The sequence below is a fragment of the Galeopterus variegatus genome, unplaced genomic scaffold (genome assembly GCF_000696425.1).
Source record: "Galeopterus variegatus unplaced genomic scaffold, G_variegatus-3.0.2 Scaffold5286, whole genome shotgun sequence".
Lineage (NCBI taxonomy): Eukaryota > Metazoa > Chordata > Mammalia > Dermoptera > Cynocephalidae > Galeopterus > Galeopterus variegatus.
This window is the reverse complement of record NW_007731397.1, coordinates 19,751-41,078: the sequence shown is the minus strand read 5'-3', so window position 1 is coordinate 41,078 and position 21,328 is coordinate 19,751. Positions and strand designations below refer to the sequence as shown.

The window sequence follows — 21,328 nt, the reverse complement described above, 5'->3', positions numbered from 1 at the left end:
AAAGAAAAGCTTTGAAGGAGTGAAGTACATTGGGTGAGCCATGCCATGTCATGTGTTTCCTTTAGTAAAACGCAGACACTGTCACCCCTCATGTATTCCACTTCCTCTCCAAAAAAGATAAAGGGAAAAATAGAAATATTTCTCAAAACACAGGCACACACTTGATGGTTGATTTGAAATGATCTGAACTACAAAATCAGCTCTTTGATTTTCCATCTAATCCCACGTTTTCTCTGCACCACTGGGGCCTGGGAGAGCCTAGCTGAAGATCACCAGTTGATTGACTCACCATCTAATTTCAAGACGTATTGAAGTTCCTCTCCCTGTTTCCAAGGTGTTTCTTTATGAGATGTACCTCTCAATATATCTTGAGAATAAAAGTCTGAGGCAAAGCACCTACAATAATTTCAGTCTTACTGAGATTCACAAATTCAGGGAAGTTTTGATCTGGGAGAGATCTTGGAAGTAATATGTCTTCTACCTTCCTCCAATGTTCTAAATTAATGAGAAAAATTGAATTTCAGTACCTTTAATAAAAAAGAAGTTGGATTGCTGAATAAATGCCACCAGTTTATATTGGATATTTGTGATGTTTTTTAATTACAAGTGTTCAAGCACAACTTAATCTACAACATATATTTGGTAAAGCTTTTGGAGGTGGGATGAGAGATTTCATTCTTCTTGCAGTGATTTGCTAGCCAGTTGTTTATGAAATGTCTCTACCCATGATACTAGGCTTTTCTAGTATAGTTTATATAATCTGAGTATCCTAAAGCCATCCATTTCTCTCTCTATCCTTAGTTCTTTGCCTCCATGAATTGTCTTAAGCGATGTCATAATACAAAAAAATGAAATTAAAACAACATATTCAATGAATTCTTACAGTGTGTGTGAGACCATATCCTTTGTCTTGCAATGCCAAATGAAGGGAGAAAATTAGCAAAGTCTCAGGAGACTAGTTGAGACTTAGTCTTTGATCTGAGAGTGTTCCTTATCTACTCTAAAAACTCCTAGTAGCATATCAACATTTCTCCTTTTCCTGGAATAGCATCAGATCATTGCTCCAGTCTCTGGAATGCTCTCAGAAGTCACAGCCAAAAGCTAGCAGATAAACCCTAACATAACTGTGAGAGTGAAAAGTACCTGGGAAGAAGGTGTGTAAAGCTGTTTATCTGAACTCTAAGCCCTAGAGAAGGTTTATTTGTTTGTTTTAAGCAGATAAAGGTGAAAACACACTGAGATGGGAGGACTTCCATCCCATGTCCTCCTTAAAGATCAGCTTAGGATCTTTTCCTCTCCAAATGCCCAGCCTATTGCACTGTACACAGCATGATTTGCTAAATGAATGGACAGGAAATTTAAACTAAGAAGAACTAATTTTTAATCTGTCAGGGGATCTTTTTTGTTTTTCATTTTGAACAAAAAAAATCCCATCTGATCCTCACAATGCGTACCACATTTTTCAAATGAGGACCCTGAGTCTCATAGAGGTTTAGTTACTTGGCCCAAGTCCCATAGCTGGTATCTGGCTTCAAAGCCCCACTCTCTCCAGTACCCCTCTGCCTGCCTGGTGTACAGAATCCATGTGCACTCAACTCTCTGAGGTTGACAGGAGCAGAAACATGGGATGCAGAGCAGCATATCTGGTATTCACCTCAGGATGAGTGCTTCTCAGAAATACCCAACAGACCCAAACACAACCTGTTTCTGCATCCCCCTCCCCCTGGTGGAGTCCTGCTTCCATAATTATATATCTGAGACTCTATGAGTTGTTATTCTTTAGGGCAGGAAGAATGAGATGTTCTTTCAGGTGATCAAAACACGGGGGACTATGGCAAGGTGAAGGATGGAGATAAGAGGACAAAGAGTAAAGACATAAGTAAGGTAAAATTTGAAACTTTTTTCCCTAGAACTAGATTGAAATTATTGCAGATGAAAAATATATCTTTTTTTAAAGTAATTAAGAGGAGTTAGGTCCTTGGACTTCTGAAATAGAAATTAAAATTTAAATTGGATTTTTTGCCCCTTCTATATAACATTTAAGCTCCTGAGGAATATTATAATTGATACCAGATCATCAGTGTGATGTTTAACAAAGCACTTTATACAAAACTATCTATAGCACCTCTCTCATGTTCAATAAAAAGCTAGTAACAAGAGAGCTGCTTTCTCAGAGGAATTCTTTTAACCTTTCAGAAACAAAATATTTCATGCTAATTCCTGCTTAATTGGAAGGAAGTCATTTTTTAAAAAATCATTGAATATGGGTTTGAAGTCTGTTCCATCCCTGACCTCTTTAATTTAATCAAGGTCACCTCATAAACTTGCCCAAACAGCTCTATTTCTCAATTAGAAAAAGGAGGTAGAGCTGTTTAACAGCATTTAGTGTTTGATTAATAGTGCTTAACTGGTGCTTCAGCACTTGCAGAGGCTTTTTAAGGAGTTGCTAGTAAGAATAAAACATTTCTACCTGAAAAATTATACTCATCAGAAACTCAAAACAAATCATTTTAATGAGCAAAGCAAAAACTGTTTTTTGTGAGGATGTGAGAAAGGTTATCATGCTCAATATATAGAGGGTTTTAATGTCTGAACAACTCTCTCGCAGAGAAAAATTGCTATAATTTAGCCATCTAGACAGTTTATAAAATACACGTACTTTCCCTGCCCAAGGACTTGGGGAAGATGAACGCTGAGTTTGTCGAAGCAGGATTTTGCAGCACTCAGACTCCAGGGATAAAAAGCAGTCATGAGAAGACATGTCCTGTTGAAGAATGTGAACTAGAGCCATCTGAATGGATAAAATATCAAGAGTTCTGAAGATAAGTCTCTCAGGCGGGGTCACAGACCCTTCAAACCCATTGTACAGAGTGGCTCGCAGGCCCTTCAAACCCATTCTGCAGCCTGGGTCACAGACCCCTCATATGCCGTACAGACTGGCTTACAGACCCCTCATATGCCGTGCAGCCTGGGTCACAGACCCCTCATATGCCGTGCAGACTGGCTTACAGACCCCTCATATGCCGTGCAGACTGACAGACCCCTCATATGCTTGCCGTGCAGCCTGGGTCACAGACCCCTCATATGCCGTGCAGCCTGGGTCACAGACCCCTCATATGCCGTGCAGACTGGCTTACAGACCCCTCATATGCCATGCAGACTGGGTCACAGACCCCTCATATGCAGGTCACAAGATAGGTAATTGGAAAGATCCTGGGAGTCGCTGGCAATGTTGACTTGCTTTATTCCGATGCGAGCTCAGCCCCCAGCCTCCTCAGCAGCAGCAGCAGCAGCCACCTCCAGCAGATCCAACAATAGCAGCGGCCTCCTGGGAGCCCTGTGAATCAGAGCCATTTGTCCTTTATACTTAAGTCAGATAACCAAGGAACACCTCGGTGCACGTGCGCAGTTACCATATGTACATCAAAGAGGCTGGGTCATGCTTGGCAAGATTCCAAACAGCTGAGGGAGCCTGACCATTTTTCTTTCATTTTCCTTACAAAGTCTTTGGCCTCTTTCCACACTTCCTTCCCACTTTCTGGGCCTGACTGAAGACTGCTAAGCGCACCTTGATGCCCTTTTGAAGAGAGGGTCATTTGGGTGGTCAGAGCATTCAAATGACTCTGAGAAAGGGGACTGCAAGAGTGAGAAATGGTGTTGAGCCAGATGAGGTCGGAGGCCCCTTGATGTATCTTAGCTTTGTTACCAGCCTGGCTTGGAAATGATGTCCCTCAGCCTTCTCAGCAGTGACTTATGGTTCATCCTAAGAGAGTTTCCTTGATGAGGTTGTGAAAAATAACCAATTAAGGGATTCTGTGGCATTTTGCAAATGCCGGGTACTGTGACAATGTGAAGAATTGATACTGGTGAGCAATAACAGCATAAATGAGTGGTTCATAGTCCCGACTGCACGTGAGAATCACCTGGGGATCTTTATACAAATACCAAGGCCTGGGGGTTAATGCCCAAGCATCTTTGCTATTAAAATACTCCCAGATGAGTCTTCTGCACAAAGGATTGAAAACCACTGGCACGTAATGAGGATTGATGGCTGTCAATAACAGGTGGAAAAGAAGGAACAAAACAGGTTGAGATAACATAATAAACTAAGAATGAGAAGAAAATAAAAATGGAGTAAAAAATGAAAAGGTGTAGTGGACAGAAGTGACTGACACAGGCAATAATAAAGGACCAAAGAACGGAGAAATGAGAGGGACACAGTTTAAGTCTAGCATGTGAGACCCAGATGGAGAATTCCCCTCATCATGTCTGTGCCAGGTGCATTTGGAGTATCCTCTGATGAACTGGGAAAAAGCTACTTGGAAAGGGGGTGAGGAGGGTGGCTTGATACAGAAAAATGTGATATGAGCCCGGGAGAGTCCCTGCCTTTCTCTGACTCTAGAAGAACAGCCAAGGACTGTTTCCCCATCCATCAGTGGTGAGAGAGGGAAGCCAGTTTGCCTGGGCATTTGCCCAGGAGAAAAGCCTCTGAGAATCTAGAGACTGGTCTGAGGGCACATGCACACAGGAGGGGCTTCCTTTCCTGCAGTGAAGAGGCTGGTCTGAGGGCCCCTGGTCAAGGGCAATTAGTTCCAGAGGTTCAACCTGGCCTCTCCTGGGTGCAAGCCACAAACATGCCATAGCAGAACTTTCTCCAGAAATATGGCTGCAGAGAAAAGTAATACACGACAACATCTAGTAGATCAGAACAATGTGTTTTGGAGACACCACCTGGAGGATTTATGAAAGCATTCAGTCACAATATCATCACGGGAGAGGCAGTAAGTAGCATTCAGAGAGGAACAGGTAGACAGATTAATGAAATGTGAGAAGACACGGCAGAGGGCAGAGAAGCTTAGAAGGCCATGTTGGATGGTAAAAGCTGGAGAGGAGACAGTTCTGTAACAGAGAATTTGGAAAAGGCAAAATAAAAAGGTGCCAAAAAATAAAGAAATATAAGAGTATGGAAGAAAGTTATGAAAAAAACATTAGGAAATAGGGATCTGGTCCCTAAAAACTAGAGAAGTGGTTCTAAAATATTGGCATACATTAGAATCACACTAGAAACTTACTAAAATGCATTTCCCCAGGCCCCATTCCAGAATCTCAGATTCAAAGGGTCCAAGATGGGTCCAAGAATTCTATTTAAGACATAGCAAGGTGGTGCAGATCCCAGCTAGTTGTTCATACCAGTGTCATCCTACCTTGGTTATACATTTAGAGAGGAGGAGGTGTTTTTTGTTTTGGGGGGTTTTTTTTTGTCCTAATGCCAGGCGTAAATAAGTGTTCATAATCAATTTCGATGTTGGTGATGGAAATAGTGGGGAAGGAGGAGACTTCACAGACAGCCCAAGTATACTCACTGCCCAAGCATAAAAGCGAAGTCTTGGTTCCCACTTAGTATTCTGGGTAGTTAGTGTTGACATAAGGTGCAAACAACTAAAAGAAGAAAAAAAAGCTTTCTGTTCAACTCATCTTTGTTATCACAAGTATTTGTTGTTATAAAAGCTTTGTGGAAAAGTTGCTATTCCTTGCAACGGGATACTACTGAGAACATACTAGTCCTGAGAACATACTAGTACTAGTCTAGTACTGAGAACATACTTTAAGTTTGGGCTGGCCTTCATTTCCCATTTCATAGTGTGAATGTGTTTTATGTGGTAAACACCAGTTCGTGTGTGTGTGTGTGTGTGTGTGTGTGTGGTATAGCAGAAGAAGGAAAATCTCACATCTTGAGGGGAAGATTTCTTGAAGGAAATTAGAAGTGACCATTCGTTTAAAGGGAAGGAAATTTGTAAGTTGGGAGGAGAAAGAGGCGGCTGATTTTATTTTGCAAGCTTCTGAGGAAATGATTCATTTTTTAAAGGAACGATTGCTGTTTAAAACTTCTCTCTTTGGACAACACTAACTACTAGTGTGTGAAGTTACACAAACCAAACCCCAGGGGCGGAGTGCTGTACCCAAGGGAGGTGCACTGTCTGTGAGGGAGGGAAGGAGGGGTCGCTGTTCCTGAAAACCAGTGTCATTTTGTAATCTATCTTGGTCTAGCGAAGTCTGACTGCCCTAAAAAGAATCTTTAAAACCTTCAGATGGAGGAAAAAAAGGTAGGCTGATAACTTGGAAATCGAAATAGGGATTGAAAGTGAAAAAGAAAACTGAAATCTAATCCAAAGAAAAGGGAGAGTGGAAAAAAAACGTCCCCTCCTGATATGCCTCCTGCCTGGCTCTGAGGCTCTGTAAAAAGCCACCGTCCTGTCCGCTCCCTCCCCTGGTCTTGCCCCATCAGCCTGTGAACCTTCTTCTGGCAATTGCTGGGTCTCCTTGGTTGAAGCAGTTTCCAGTGCACGGCCATCCCACTCCTGCTTCTTTTCAGCTTCTCAAAGTGGGCGCAGCCTCACCCCACCTTCTACAGGAAGCTCTCATCTCCCGGCCAGAAGCCTTATCTCCCTTCCTCTCGACGCCACTACACACTGCGGGGAGAGCCCCTCCTGAAGCTGTTCTAATGGGCCCCACCAGTTTCCACATCTGCAGCTCTGCCTGCCACCGGGGCAGGGGCTAAGAGCCCTGCTCCCCCCACCCTGCCCTGGCTTAGCCTAGAGCAGGCACTCAGCTCCTGTTTGCAGATTCTCTTTTTATGTGTTTCCCTGAGGACTCTAAAGGCCCCCTGCCTTATCCTTCAACAACATTTTAAATGACAGACTTATCCTGCTATTGGAAGATGTGAGCGTGCCTCTTTCCTTTGGTTATTTTCCTCTGAGGAAAATGGGGATGGTTGGGGGAGGTATCAGAGGATACTAATGTAAATGGAAAAGTGATAAGGCATGATGTGAATTCTCAATAGTGCTGGGAGCCCAGCAGCACCTCAGAGTCCTGCCGCAGGTGCAGACTCCTTCGTTAGGAAGAGCTACGTGGAGGGAGAGACGGAGGGTTATTTTTTCTGAATCACCTGCCACCAGTTGTGCCTCCAGACTCACATTTCAGCCATTATAATAACGGGATCTAGCTTACCTACACTCTCCAAATTACCCTTATTCCACTGGCCTCACACAAAGATGGAAATAGACACTGCATTGTGCTTTGTTTAGCTCTCCCTAATAATAGCTAATGTGCAGACTATAATACACACTACAAATATAAAATGTTATGTCAATGCTAAGTTGTAATAATAATAATCCTGCAAAAATGTAGCAGAAGGAATTTCCATGAGCAATTTGAGGAAGATTGCTGCTTCAGTGATGATATACGTGTTACTGAAAAACAGATCAATTGTACTTTGTTGGTACTGGAAGAGGCTCTCTAGCCAGAGATTGGCCTATCAGTTCAGCAGACATCCCACAATGCTTTCCAGCTCTGTGCCTGGCCACTGGGAGGCACTGACAGTGACAGAAGCCTGAGGGGTCTTCTGAGGGTGGGGCTGGTACTCGTCTCTGGCCCTTCTCAGCCCATTCAGAGGCAGATGCAGGGACAGAGCTCTGTGGAGCTGAGAGCAACAGGAAGAGGAATTTCTACACCCTTTATTCCAACTGAAGGCACAGACACAAGAGCCACATGTAGGTGCCTTCAGAGGCATGGGAAAAACACTCTAACTTGAGTTCTTCAGGAGCCCCAAGATCAGCATGAGTCTTTGGACACAGCTCTTAACTTAATGAAACCTTGATAACCACTGAAGCGCATGAGCTTAGGGATTAGTGGGTATCAACGTGGTCATGCCAGAGGTGAGAGACACAAGGCAGAAAGAGGGATCCTTAAATGGTTCGAGTCAGGCCTCAAGACTTCCAGAAGGGTGAGTTTAACTTCCAGAAGGATCATCCCAAAATTTCTCCTTCAGAAACTATATGTAGGTTTATTTTTAAATAGAGACATCCTCTCTTGCTTTCATACCAGAGCCTCTCTTTTGCAGAATACTCCCCCAAAGTGGAATGTTTTACCTCTGTTAGGAACAAACTAGCCACTACAGTAGGGTCCCTGGTTTCCTCCTTTCTCAGACTGCAGCACTTATATGGACCTAGGCCACCCTGATGGCATGACATTGAGGAATATAGTTGTGGAGCCACACCCTGCACTTCCAGACAGCTGTGCAACTTTCATCCTCTGAAACTCAGTTCCATCACCTGTAAAATAGAAATAATAATCATCTTACTGTGTCATTTTTGTGAGGGTGAAAGGAGACTGTGCAAATAATATGCTTTGCAGAGCACCTGGCACATCAACACTGTGTCTCTATCACGATTGCTGCTACTGTTGTTTGGGGAAAACGTGGGGAGGAAAACAAAGTAGTGACAGTACCTTTTGCCCAAATCTCCCCCCTAACTCCTTAAAGAGGTGCGGAGGGTACTGGGGCAGGGCTGGGTCATGGAGCCGGGGCATGGGAATGGAACCAGTCTCCCTTCATAGGCGCAGAGCATGGGCTGGCTTCATGCAGAGAAGGTCAAGGAATAAAACCAGAATGATAGGCCAAGCATGTGGTTCCTTCAGAAGCATCTGTCCAAACAATCCAGCCACAGCCCCAATTCTGGAACCAGGAGATCAAACGAGCAGTGGTTCTCAAAGAGGTCTCAGCACCAGCGGTGTCAGCACCACCTGGGGAATTGGAGGAATGCAATTTCTTGGACTTTATACCAAATTGGAACTCTGGAGTATGTGTTTTAATATGCGTGCCAGGAGATTCCAGTGCAGGCCAGTGTATGGGAGACACTGGGTTAGAGTAACACCAGCTGCTGTAAATATAACTCCCAAATTTTCAGTGGTTTAACCAAACAAACAAAAATGGCGTTTATTTCTTGGGCACAGAATAGTCCCAGGCAGATATCCTTGGTCTGTGGGCACCTTTCCTCCATGTGTTGACTCAGAGACCCAAGCCCATTCCAGCAGCGGGAAGAGAAAGAGGAGTAGTGTGCAGAAGGCCGCTGCTCGCCCTCACATGCCCCCGGGGACGACTAGTCACACGGCGGCCCCGGGCCATCACCTCTCAGGAGCAAGGCTGCCCTATGCAAAGGGAAGTGTGAGTTTGGATACACAGTGGGATGACTCTGCCACAGAATAGCAACTGGAGACCTCAGGCACCCACAGGAAGACTCAGAATGCAGAGAGGCGGATAGAACCTGAGAGTCTCTGGGCCGTGACTACCTCTCCCTCTCAGAGGGGCCCAGAAGGCAGGCAGGGAGCTGTTAAAGTTTCACAGACAGCGTGGTCCCCAGCCTCCTGTGTTCTGGACCTACCAGTACAACTGCCTACCTGGGCAGCAGCCAATGAAGTCCTTGCAAAAGACTTGCCTTGTGTGTGGGGAAAACAGTTCAGCAGTGTCCTCGCAGCAGGCCAGCGGGACATCAGCAAGTAGAGGGAGAAGAACACAGGGTTCCCCAGAGACACAGAGACTAACAGTTCTGGAGAAATCCAGATCCTGTTGAACAATATGGTAAACTATTACATCTTGCTTGAGCATAAAATAGGTATTAACATACCATCATCTTACTGGGACATAAACCAAAATAACTTTCACTTTTTACATATTGCTAATTATTTTTCTGAGGCTGGCTCAGGCTGGTAAGAGAGAGATTTCAAGGCTTTCACTAGATTATTTACTTAAAGAAGCTAAGCATGTCATTATCTGTTCCCATGGAAATGCAGTAATGATACAGGAGACAGAGGAGGAGGTCACTTTGGCCATAATTAATATAAAAAAATAATGGTTTATGGAAAATCTAGTAAAGGATGCAATGAAATGCTGTAATACCTTTAAACCTTTTCTTCAGCAGTGTCATTTAATCTTTAGATCAATTTTCATATACTAGTGTCACTTTGGTAGTCTTTCTAGTCTAAATTTTGAAATGTAACTTAGTCTTATTTAACAAAATTTTTCCAATGTTGTTATTTCATTTTTGATCCAATCAGAAAATTTCAGTACTTATAATTTTGGATGACCGTACAGGTCTTAACCTTCATCCGTGTGCCTTAGCTCCATGCCGTGGTTTCTCAATAAAAGGTGATTGGTAACAATGATAGTCCAAAAGTACCACTAGATCCAGCAGTGCATTTAAAATCACCAAAGGGAAATTTAATTATGTTCGGTATAGCTTACATTTAAAGTGTCTTATTGTATTTTTTTAATTGAAAATTGGTAATCCACCTGGGGTGTCTCTCAGCTAAATATTCCATTTGTTGGAATACAGTGCACTCCTTGAGTATTCTTACTAAGAGAAGCACACTGTAGTTTACTTTTAATCCTTATGCTTATTTGAATAGTGTATTTGTTGTGCAGTTTCTTAAGGGTAAATTCTATCATGGAAGTTTGATGACACATTTTTTCAAAACTGTTTAATTTACTAGTGTCCCAGAAAGAACAAAAGAGAAAAAAGAAATAAAAGCGTTGACCTACCAAGTTTCTGGACTTTTAACACACTGACAAATTAAATTAAGTAAGAAGTTATTAGGATTTTGTTTCTTTTAGAGCTCTAGTCCGAGAAACACATATAGCCTCTTCTGGGCAGCCTTGTCTGAGGGGTAGATTCATGGGTGCTGCATAACATTGAATAATGTTAACAAACAGGTGGCCTGAAGTTAAATGGAGTCAATATACAATTTCTCACCCTTTAGAAGATAACCACTTGCTGCCACATGAGTAACCAAATTTTTTTGTAAATATTGAGCTTGAAATCATTTAATCAGGAATGTAAATCAGTTATATGCACCAATTATAAAAATGTTGATGGGATTGGCTATGGTATTGATTTTTTTTCTTTTTTGTGTGGGGAATTACAGCTGTTGTTTTTCTTTACATGATGATACTGCATTCCTATTCTAGGAATGCAAACAGCATTGTATCCTGCTTGGCAGGCACGGTGGTCACTTGGCTTAGCCAAGACTAAGAACTCTCAGCAGTACCATTGTATGGGCTTGTAGAGAACCCCTAATATAAAGGATGGTGCACTTCCCTATGTGTATTTATGCTCAGATAATTTATTTAAATAATGTTGCTAGCACATGGTTTATAGCTGCTTGCATTTTGCTACACAGATTTCAGCATATCTTGCAGACTATGCAATTCATTTGGAAAATGTAATTTCCATCCCTGCATACTAATCGATTTCTTCTCAAACACCTGCTATCAGTTATGATAATAAAAATGCCACTCTGAATTGAAAAAGGGCCAAATAGAGCTTCCTAAGGAAATGACTTAAGTGTCTTTGAATGCTACTAAATGTAGTAATGTGCTTGTGTAGTGCCAACACTTTTTTCGTCATTTGCATTTTCTGTGATTTTGCCCTGTTACAACATCCCTCTCTCAAATGATGCCTCATCACCATTTCCCTATGGATTGGCAAACCAAGTTATCAGGAGCGGTGTCTCGGGGTGTGGACAAGATTTGAAGTCGGGCTGCACAAAGTAAAGCAGTGCCAGCTCATGTCCCTGGGCATACCCTGGGTCACTTCTGGTTTTATAAGTCCCTGAACACTGTAAAATTGGATGCTCTTTGGTTTTGCACACGCATATACACCAAATAAAAATTCCTTTATTCCTTCTCTTCAGCCTCCAGTTCATTCCACGCACCATTGCTAAACCAATCTTCCTAAATCTCCAATTTCATCAAAACCTTCCACTACCCCAAGCACCTTCTGTGGTTCTCAATTGGCCGCCCCATTGAGCCTAACCTTCCCCATCCTCTCTCATCACCTGACATGGATCAGCTTTCATTGCTTCCAGACAGACATCTGCCTTTTTGTTCAAGCTTCTCTCCTTCCTGCCCCAAATATTCTGTTTTCCATTCTCGTCTCTGGGTTTTTGCTCAGGCGCTTGCTCCTGCCTGAGACGTCCTTCCCCAGTTCTTGGGTTTTTCATCTTTCAAAGCTCTCCTTTGTTCCTTCAGTCTGCATTTTTCTTTCTCTTACCTGAACTCCTACACAATATGTTCCTTTGTCATGTGCCTTGACACTAAGTGGATCTTTTATTTATTCATTTAACCAACATTTATTGAATACCTACTGTACACCAGGCATATCGCTCTGTCCTTTGAATGCATTAGCTTCCTTTTAAGTTGTCAGTTTCTATTAGATTTTAAGCTCCTTAAGAGAAGAGAGATATTTTGACCCCTCTTTTTGTGATCTAAGATGCCCAGACAGACCTGGGCACAGGCCTGAGTATGCAGTAAATGTTTGTTGACTAATTGATCCCTAATGGTTTGAGGTAGGGAATTTTCTGGTTAATTGCATGTTCTGTTTGATTAATATTTCAATGTGCACTATACATAGATTGTCATTTTGCAAAGGGGAATACCGTAAAACACTCAACTATAAAACTATTAACAAAATTTGATATTTGAGGGGAGAATTCACTGAGGTCTCAGAGCACCTCAGCAAAGCTCTGTCATCATTGTACTGCAATGTGCAGGTAGGACATCCAAGAGGCTGACCTCGATCCGGCCCTCTGACATGGGAAACGGAGGGGATGGGGAGGGGAGAAGGGGAGGTGTCAGGGCATGGAAGTGAACATGTGCAGTAGATTCCACACCACACCCTTACATACTGGACGTTACATCTTTGAGGAAGTTTCTAGTAACAAACTTTTCAAATGTTCTTTTGCTTTTCTCTCATTTATAATAGTAGAGAATTGCTTTTCTGGGGGTGGGTAGAACACTGGGACACTGGTGGAAGGGTACGGGGGGAGAATGAGAGACTGGTTTTGAACAGTCTGTTAAGAACTAAACACACTTGGACTGAAGGTAGGACCGTAACTGAGAGCAAAGACTCTGGAGCTGGCGGCCTGGGTTTGAAGACCATTTCTGCTACTTACTTTGTGGTATTGGACAAGTTATCTAACTTCTCTGTATCTCATCCTTCTCATCTGTAAAGGCAGGGCTAAGAACAGCTCCTGCATCCTAGGCTTGATGGGGGGATTGCATTAGTTCACATGAAGCTCTTGGCCCAGTACTCTGTGAGTGCTTAGCAAGCTATTATAACTATTATAGAGACCACTAAACAATAGGCAGAAGCTAGGGAAAGATTTCTCATCCTAAGTCTTTGTTTTGTACCAATGACTTTTCCCTTTTATTCAGTTTCAGCTGTTTCTGAAACCTTGAGATGTGTAAGACACTGAGTTAACTGTCTTGGCATCTCAGTGAGATAGAAATGTGAGTGCAGTCTTAATCTACACAGAGAATTTTAGGTTTCAGAGAGGAGCCTTAGAGTAACCACTCAGCCTTGTAAGGGAAAAAGGTTTTAATCTGTGGTAAAACAGATGGAACTAGGTTACCATTCTGATAGGAGCTAAAGAAAACAATTTGTGCAGTCTGTCCCAGCAGTCGAGCAGGAAGGAGTGGTGTGCATATAAATTCCTCTCTCCCCTGGGATGCTGCTGCATGCCTCAACCTGTGGAACTGCTGATTATTTGAAAGAAACAGGCACTCCAAGGAGCTAAGCAATCCTGTAGAAATGGAGAGGACAATAATGTGGTAGATACGATTGTTACCTGGAATTCTGAATGTCATCAACTGGCAGCACATACTGATGTCTGTGAGGGTGTCTAGGCTGGGGACAAGGTCAAGAATTTGGAAGGAATTAATCCCGTGCCCACAGGAAACAATCATACATAAGACAGGACAAATAGATAAAAATTCCCAAAGAAGTGATGCTTACCAACTGCAAAAACCAAAAAGAGCCCCAGGGTAAGGCATTTGAGTTTTATTTCTGAGCGGGTACGACCATTAAGAATTCAGGTGAGAAACTTCCTTTCCCACAGAAGGCCTCCTCAAACTGAGCAAGCAGGTAACTCACTTGAACCCGTTCTGTTTGTCCTCCAGCCCTGGCTGCCCAGGCATATGCTCTGAAAGAGGAGAATGACAGCCTCCGTTGGCAGCTGGATGCCTACAGGAATGAGGTGGAGCTGCTGAAACAAGAAAAAGAACAGCTTTTTCGAACAGAAGAAAACCTCACCAAGGACCAGCAGCTACAGTTCCTGCAGCAGACCATGCAAGGCATGCAGCAGGTACCTGGGCCCAGAGTTTTTCTCCTATAGAGGAAGGAATGTGGGTATTAAGGAAAATATAAAGTGGCAGCCGTTTGCCAGAAAGGGGGAAGGAGAAGAAAGGGCCACCAAAAAAGCTAAGTCTGTAGGAAGGGACAGTGCTAATAACTGTGAGAGAGTAGAATCTGGAGAAAAGCCACACTACAGAAACATGTTGAAATACATCCTGGAGGTAGGAAATGAAGGAAGAAAATTTAGGAGATTGCAAGGTTGTATATGAAATACAGCCTCGTGGCCAACAGTCAGCAAGTCCTTGCTGATCCCAACACAAGTGCTTTGTAACCTGAGAACTTGGAATTTCGAAGCACAACTGACTTTACAAAAGCGGTTTTTGTTTCGTTTGTTTTTAGGGTCAGTGTAAATGTAAGCTATATTGTTTCTAGTTCTTCTGGATTATACTTAGGATCCAGTCAGGCTGCAGGAACGCACTACCTGTCTAAGAAATGTTTGTTGATGGAATGGAGGAAATCCAGAGTTTGGGGACAGGTAATTTTAGAAACTGGGCAATCGCTGTGCTTTTGTTGAAGAGTGCCAGACTTCACCCTGGCATACTGAATTTAAACATGCATTTATGGCAATTGTTCGGAAGGAGAAGGAAGCTGTGGACTTTGGGGTAGAGAAAAGAACATGCAGTGTGGGAAATAAAAGGTTGAGGAGAGAGGAAAAGTGGAGTGTCAGCAGTCGGAGAATAGAATCAAAGATTCACAGCTGGATTTGTATCTGAAACATCAGTTGATACCTGATATTCATAAAGTGTTTGGGCTTTTGAATTATCTTAGAATAACAGAGCAAAGATTATTATCACACATGGATATTTCTTAATTACCCCTTTACATATACAAACCCAACCAACATTCTCTGAAAAACAGACTCTCTATTTAAACAAGGGAAATGTAAGTAGGATGATGGGAAGTTAAAATACATAGAGATGGGATTTTTTTTTAGATTCTCCCATTCATATTGACTGCTCTCTAAGATCAGGAGCATGAATTGCCTGCAAAAGTATCTCAGTGATTAGAGGTAACTACTACAGAAACATGAGCCAGACAGGGAAAAATAATTGAGAGGAAGGGATATAAGAAGAATCACAGATTGGGAAGTGAGCACGTTAATGACCAAGTCACAGAAGTTATATCTTAAGCATCTCCTGCCATTTTAAAGAAATGTTCGAGTCTTGGCCTTGAGTCCTAACTGGTTGGTGTTCACAGTGTGTGTTAGACTAATCAGTGAGATTCAGAGGTCAGAGCCAGCCAGGAAAATGTCATTACTCAGGTCCCTGCACTTGGAAATCGATGTAACAGCTGCTGTGTGAGGCTCCTGGGGTTATCCATATGCCCCAACATTGGGTGTGTGCCAGCGCCATTGCCAGGACGAATGTCTGTCGTTTTCCCCAAAGACCATAATGCCAGACCTAGCCCACAAGCTACGATGTCACACTTCAAGCAACGGGCCCTCTTTCCTCCTGAAAAGATTCCCCTAGTTGCTTTAAAGGTAGATAAAGGCTTTAGAGCTGTTGAAGATTCAAATCTAGAAGATTGTCAGAGGAGGCAAAGGTGCGCTGCTCAATCAGGGAGATGTACACTAGGTTTTCAGCTCAGGGACACTGAGGAGCCATGTGCCAGATGTACAAAAGAGCAATGCACAAGTCTCCACCTGAGCCACAGCCCTCCTGAAGGAGGGAGTAGGTTGTTGGAGCTTCTCATACATTTGCAGAATGTCCTTGTCAGCAGGAAATGTACTTTAATGTTTTTTGTTTGTTTTTGTTTTGTTGTTTCATTGTGGCTTGGTTTAAACAACATAAATTTATTGTTTCACAGTTCTGAAGGCTACAAGTTCAAGATCTAGGGTCCAAGAGTGGGTTTGGTTCCTTCCGAGGGCTGTAAGGATCTGTTTCATGTCTGTCTCCTAGCTTCTGGTGGTTTGCTGGCTCTTGTTGGCATCCCTTGGCTTGTAGAAGTAACACCCCAATCTGTGACTTCATCTTCACGTGGCATTCTGTGTGTGTGTGTGTGTGTGTGTGTGTGTCCAAATTTCTGCTTTTTATAAGGACACAGTTCATAAAAGACTAGGGACCCACCCTACTCCAGTATGACCATATCTTAACTAATTTTATCTGTACCAATTCTATTTCCGAGTAAGGTGACATTCTGTGGTACAGGGGGTTATACTTCAACATGTAAATAGGTGTGTGGGGCAGGACACAATTCAATCCATAATAGACACATAGTAGATAGTCAAAATATATGTGTTGAGTAGAGGAATGGATGGACAAAGGCCCAGAGGCAAGAACTAGCTTGGTGCCTGTAGGGAGCTCTGGGTTGTGTGGGGAGCTCTGGGCCGTGTGGAGAGCTCTGGGTCGTGTGGGGAGCTCTGGGTCGTGTGGGGAGCTCTGGGTCGTGTGGGGAGCTCTGGGTCGTGTGGGGAGCTCTGGGTCGTGTGGGGAGCTCTGGGTCGTGTGGGGAGCTCTGGGTCGTGTGGGGAGCTCTGGGTCGTGTGGGGAGCTCTGGGTCGTGTGGGGAGCTCTGGGTCGTGTGGGGAGCTCTGGGTCGTGTGGGGAGCTCTGGGTCGTGTGGGGAGCTCTGGGTCGTGTGGGGAGCTCTGGGTCGTGTGGGGAGCTCTGGGTCGTGTGGGGAGCTCTGGGTCGTGTGGGGAGCTCTGGGTCGTGTGGGGAGCTCTGGGTCGTGTGGGGAGCTCTGGGTCGTGTGGGGAGCTCTGGGTCGTGTGGGGAGCTCTGGGTCGTGTGGGGAGCTCTGGGTCGTGTGGGGAGCTCTGGGTCGTGTGGGGAGCTCTGGGCTGTGTGGGGAGCTCTAGGTGGGGAGCTCTGGGCTGTGTGGGGAGCTCTAGGTGGGGAGCTCTGGGCTGTGTGGGGAGCTCTAGGTGGGGAGCTCTGGGCTGTGTGGGGAGCTCTAGGTGGGGAGCTCTGGGCTGTGTGGGGAGCTCTAGGTGGGGAGCTCTGGGCTGTGTGGGGAGCTCTAGGTGGGGAGCTCTGGGCTGTGTGGGGAGCTCTAGGTGGGGAGCTCTGGGCTGTGTGGGGAGCTCTAGGTGGGGAGCTCTGGGCTGTGTGGGGAGCTCTAGGTGGGGAGCTCTGGGCTGTGTGGGGAGCTCTAGGTGGGGAGCTCTGGGCTGTGTGGGGAGCTCTAGGTGGGGAGCTCTGGGCTGTGTGGGGAGCTCTAGGTGGGGAGCTCTGGGCTGTGTGGGGAGCTCTAGGTGGGGAGGGTCGTGTGGGGAGCTCTGGGTCGTGTGGGGAGCTCTGGGCTGTGTGGGGAGCTCTGGGTCATGTGGGGAGCTCTGGGTTGTGTGGCATGATCAAGAACTAGGCAGGGAGTGGTGAGAGCTGACACCAGAGAGGTAGGTGTAGCCCCTCCTTAGCATGTGGAAGCACTCACTCCATGGTGGCCGCTATGGTTTTAATTTTTACTGGCTGTGAGGCAGATACAACTCATCTTTAACATAGTTTTAAAATATAGGTGCTTTTTTAAGAGTCACTTTTCTACCATATTCTACCATGCACGAATAAATTACCACAATTTGCTAATTTGAATCCCACTGCAAAAAATTCTTTTGATTTTAAAACCTACTCTCAATCTGCCCACCATCCACTTTATAAACTAGGGAACCCTCATCTCACACGAAAGTCAAGGAAGAGAGGAGAGGTCAGCCTCCTGTGTGTCATTGTTTCTACAGTCAGTCTCTGTTTGGGAAATTATTTCTGTAACAAACAAAATAAAATAAGAGCCTTAAGGACTTTAGAACTAGGGGTCGATTTTTTGAATTGCCTTCAAGTTTAGCCAAAAAGTTTCCAACCTTTCTTCTTTTAATCCCTTAATGGTATGTTCACTTACACCACCCAGTTTCTCATGTGTTTACAAAGAAAACATTATGGGCAGGGGCCCCCAAAATAAAAACCCTTGGGTGAATTTTTCTGGGTGTTTCTGAGTTTACGCCTGCACTACATGTGAGTCACAATTTAATAATATTAGAGTTTCATACAAAAGGGAATAATAGCTTGTATCCATGGTAACGTGGTAGCCTTTACCTGATCATAAGCTGGCCGTGAAGTTAACCTGCCTCTGCCACAGGAATAGTGTGGTTTTGACTTTCATTTTAATCTTAAGGTATATGAATAAAGAATATATATACTTTAAATTCTTATTTGTTTTTGGGTTACCACACTGAATTGTTTATTAAGGTAAAATTTACGTATAATAAAACATACTCTTTCTAGGCACAGAATTCTACAACTTTTGACAAGTGCATGCAACCGTGCCACAATCGATATGTGAATCACTGTCGTCGCCCCCTCCCTTTTTGGTCAACCCCACTCTCAGCAACCACTGATCCATTTTCTACCCTTATACTTTTGCCTTTTCCAGAATGTCATATGAGTGGAATCGTACACTACACAACCTGTTAAGTCTGGCTTCTTTCATTTACCATGATGAATTTGAGATTCATCCATGTTGCTGTATGTATCAGTAGTTCATTCCTTATTATGCTGAGTAGTATTCCATTGTAAGGAAGAGCTATAGTTTAGTCACCAGTTAATGGACATTTGGGTGGTACCCAGTTTGGGGCAACTATGAATAAATCTGCTATAAACATTCACTTACAGACTTTTTGTTTAGATACAATTTTTCATTTCACTTGAGTAAATAGCTAGGAGTAGGATTGCTGGGTCATATGGTAAGTGTGTTTAACTTTTAAAGAAAGTGCCAAACTGTCTTCTGAAGTGTCTGTACTATTGCACATTCCCATGGGACTGTGTGAGAGTTCCAGCTGTTCTGCGTCCTCAGTCAGCACTTGGCACAGCCTGTTTGTTTTGTCTTTTTTAGCCACTGTAGTCAGTGTATACTGGTATCTCTTTATGGTTTTATCAAACTAAATTTAAACAATATTTTTATTTCCATTCATGAGGATACATCAATACGTCATATTTCTAAATAATCAATTTAAAATCAGAATCCTTTCTGAGTCTTTGTGTAAATCATATTGACAAGACTGGTAAATATTTAGATAACAACAGGATACCATTAAAAACTGCTGATCATGAAACTATGTATGACTAATGATGATTATATCAGAGGCTCCTTTATAAGTACTTTGGGCCAATGCTTCTTAATAGTGTTAGCAAATCTAGTGTGAAGACCAACTGTCTTGGGCCAGTAAACCACTGGCCCACGTGGAGCAGAGGCTGGCTAACACTCTGAGCTTGACGTTGGTGAGGCCCAGGACTAGTCAGCCGTGTTAGCAACTTTCAGCAAGCGGGGGTAAGAAGAAAGAAAAGAGGAAAAGGAGGATTATTATGATCAACACCCTTTTACAAATTAAGTAATAGGTATTTTTCTTTTTATATTCAAAGTAGAACATGTGTTATTTTCTATATGTTATTGCAAAATCAGACAAATTTAGGACTAATTTTATAGAAGACAGAGAAATACAATATTACTACTTTCCTAAAATATAAAGTAACCCCAGTTAGTTTTGTCAAATATTGGGCAAGAGTCAGTCTTTGGAATATGTATTAAGGAATAAACAAGTGTCTTGAAGTTAGAACGTGTCTTCTGCAATATTGTTTAAAGTACTCAATTGCTTAGTAAGTACTTTTTTTCAGAGGTAAAGAAAAGCTTGCACCCAATTCCTCCCTCAAATTCACATGTAGAGAAGTCTGATGTGTGCAAGTCAACATCAAAATAATAATAATGGCTGCAGGAGTGGTACCAGGGGTGGTGATGATGGTGGCCGTGGTGGGGATGGTGGCCGAGGCTCTGTCGATGACTCTGATAAAGATGGCTGCAGTAGTCAAGCTGACCATAGTAGTGATGTTGGCTGTGGTGGTGATGGTGGTACTTTTGGAGATAAGAAGATTTTAGGCAAAGACAGATTAAAAGCTATCACCTGAAAGCTGTAGAAACCTCAAACGTGCAGCAAACCTAATGCTCCCAGCTGACTTCAAAAGGTAGGGCTGCAGAGAACCAGGCAACTGCCTTTCTGCAGCAAGAACAAAGAAGTATAACAGGAGTCTGGCTGCAACAGGAATCTCTCCTTTTTCTTGATCACATTTCACTTTTGTTTTCTGTATTTAATTTCTTTCCGAAATACCCACCAGTCAGATAATGGACCTACTAGGTAGATACTCTGCCCATTATCCTTTTTCTAACATTTTGTGTTTTAACTTTATCTTTCATCCTTTCCGTTGAAGTTTCTGCTTGACAGTCATATTATTCTATTTTCAAAAGTTTATTTTGTTCTCTGATTATTATCTTATTTTTATTTTATGGTTGCGGTGTCTTCTCAAGTCTTTGAGAATGCTAATTAGAATTTTTAAAATCTTTTTTGTTCCTGAATCTGTTCTATTTATTCCAGGATTAGTTGTTTGGCTTTTCTGTTTCAGTCTCTCTCTTTAATGTACAGGCCTCCTCACAACCGAGGTGATGGTTGGTAGTCTGCTTATGTTTAGGCATGAAGGGCTTGTTCTGCTTCCCTGGGAAGTTGTGTGGGTTTGCTCATTGCTGTGTTCAGGTCTCCTGCATGGCTGAGTCTTTCTCCCGTGCAGTGGCTGACTGAGGGCTCATTGACTGGCAGGCTTCACTTTAAGGGGACCTGGGGATCTCACAAATGCCAGAATCTGTCATACACTAGGAATTCCCTCGAACTCCCTCCCTGTTCTCTTTGCTTTTATAAGTTTATTCATTGACAGACATTTTAATTGAGTCTCTGGAGTAGGGGGAAACACACGTACACTGCCTCTGACATATTGAACGGAAACCTGTTTCAGGGGCATTTAGCTTTAAACCCGTCCTTGCATGAATTCCTGGTTAGTGTGTGGCCCGGGAGGATGGGGGTGGGGTTGGGAGGAGTATTACAAATTATTCTGGCTGTCCAGAAACATCTAGGGAAAAGAAGAACAGCAAGCAAGTATGAATGTCTAAGAGGAGGGAACAAAGGAACTTAAAGTGGCGTATTTTGGAGGAATGATAGCTGTGTCAGGATGAGGAGGCAATGCACAAATTAAAAGGACTTTAGAGACAGGAAAAGGAAGGCATGTAGGGAAAGGCGACTGGAAGAAGCTGAAATATGGAATAATGATAGAGAAATGGCTAACTTGTCCTGCACTCTAATTCAATTTCCTTGTCCGAGAGGAGAAAGGAGGCCACCCTGTGGGGAGGGCACGCCCGAGCACCAGTGCACGTACAGATGACAGAAGAGCAGCGCGTTCCAGCAGGGGGGGAGGTGAGAAGCATATGCAGAAAGAATGGAATGTGCAGTGGGAAGAACAAACAGTTCTTCCTCTGTAGTTAAAAAATTTTAAAGG

General features: G+C 43.3%; 1 protein-coding gene across 1 annotated transcript in view; it reads left to right on the top strand.

Moving 5' to 3' along the window:
• LOC103604615 (ecto-NOX disulfide-thiol exchanger 1-like) overlaps positions 1 to 19,915 on the top strand; it is a 113,358-nt gene extending 93,443 nt beyond the window's left edge. The window contains exons 9-10 of the mRNA XM_008589191.1: positions 13,793 to 13,977; positions 19,676 to 19,915. Coding sequence (XP_008587413.1) covers positions 13,793 to 13,977; positions 19,676 to 19,915 — 425 coding nt within the window. The remainder of the gene's footprint in view (positions 1 to 13,792; positions 13,978 to 19,675) is intronic.
• Positions 19,916 to 21,328: the final 1,413 nt, after the last annotated feature.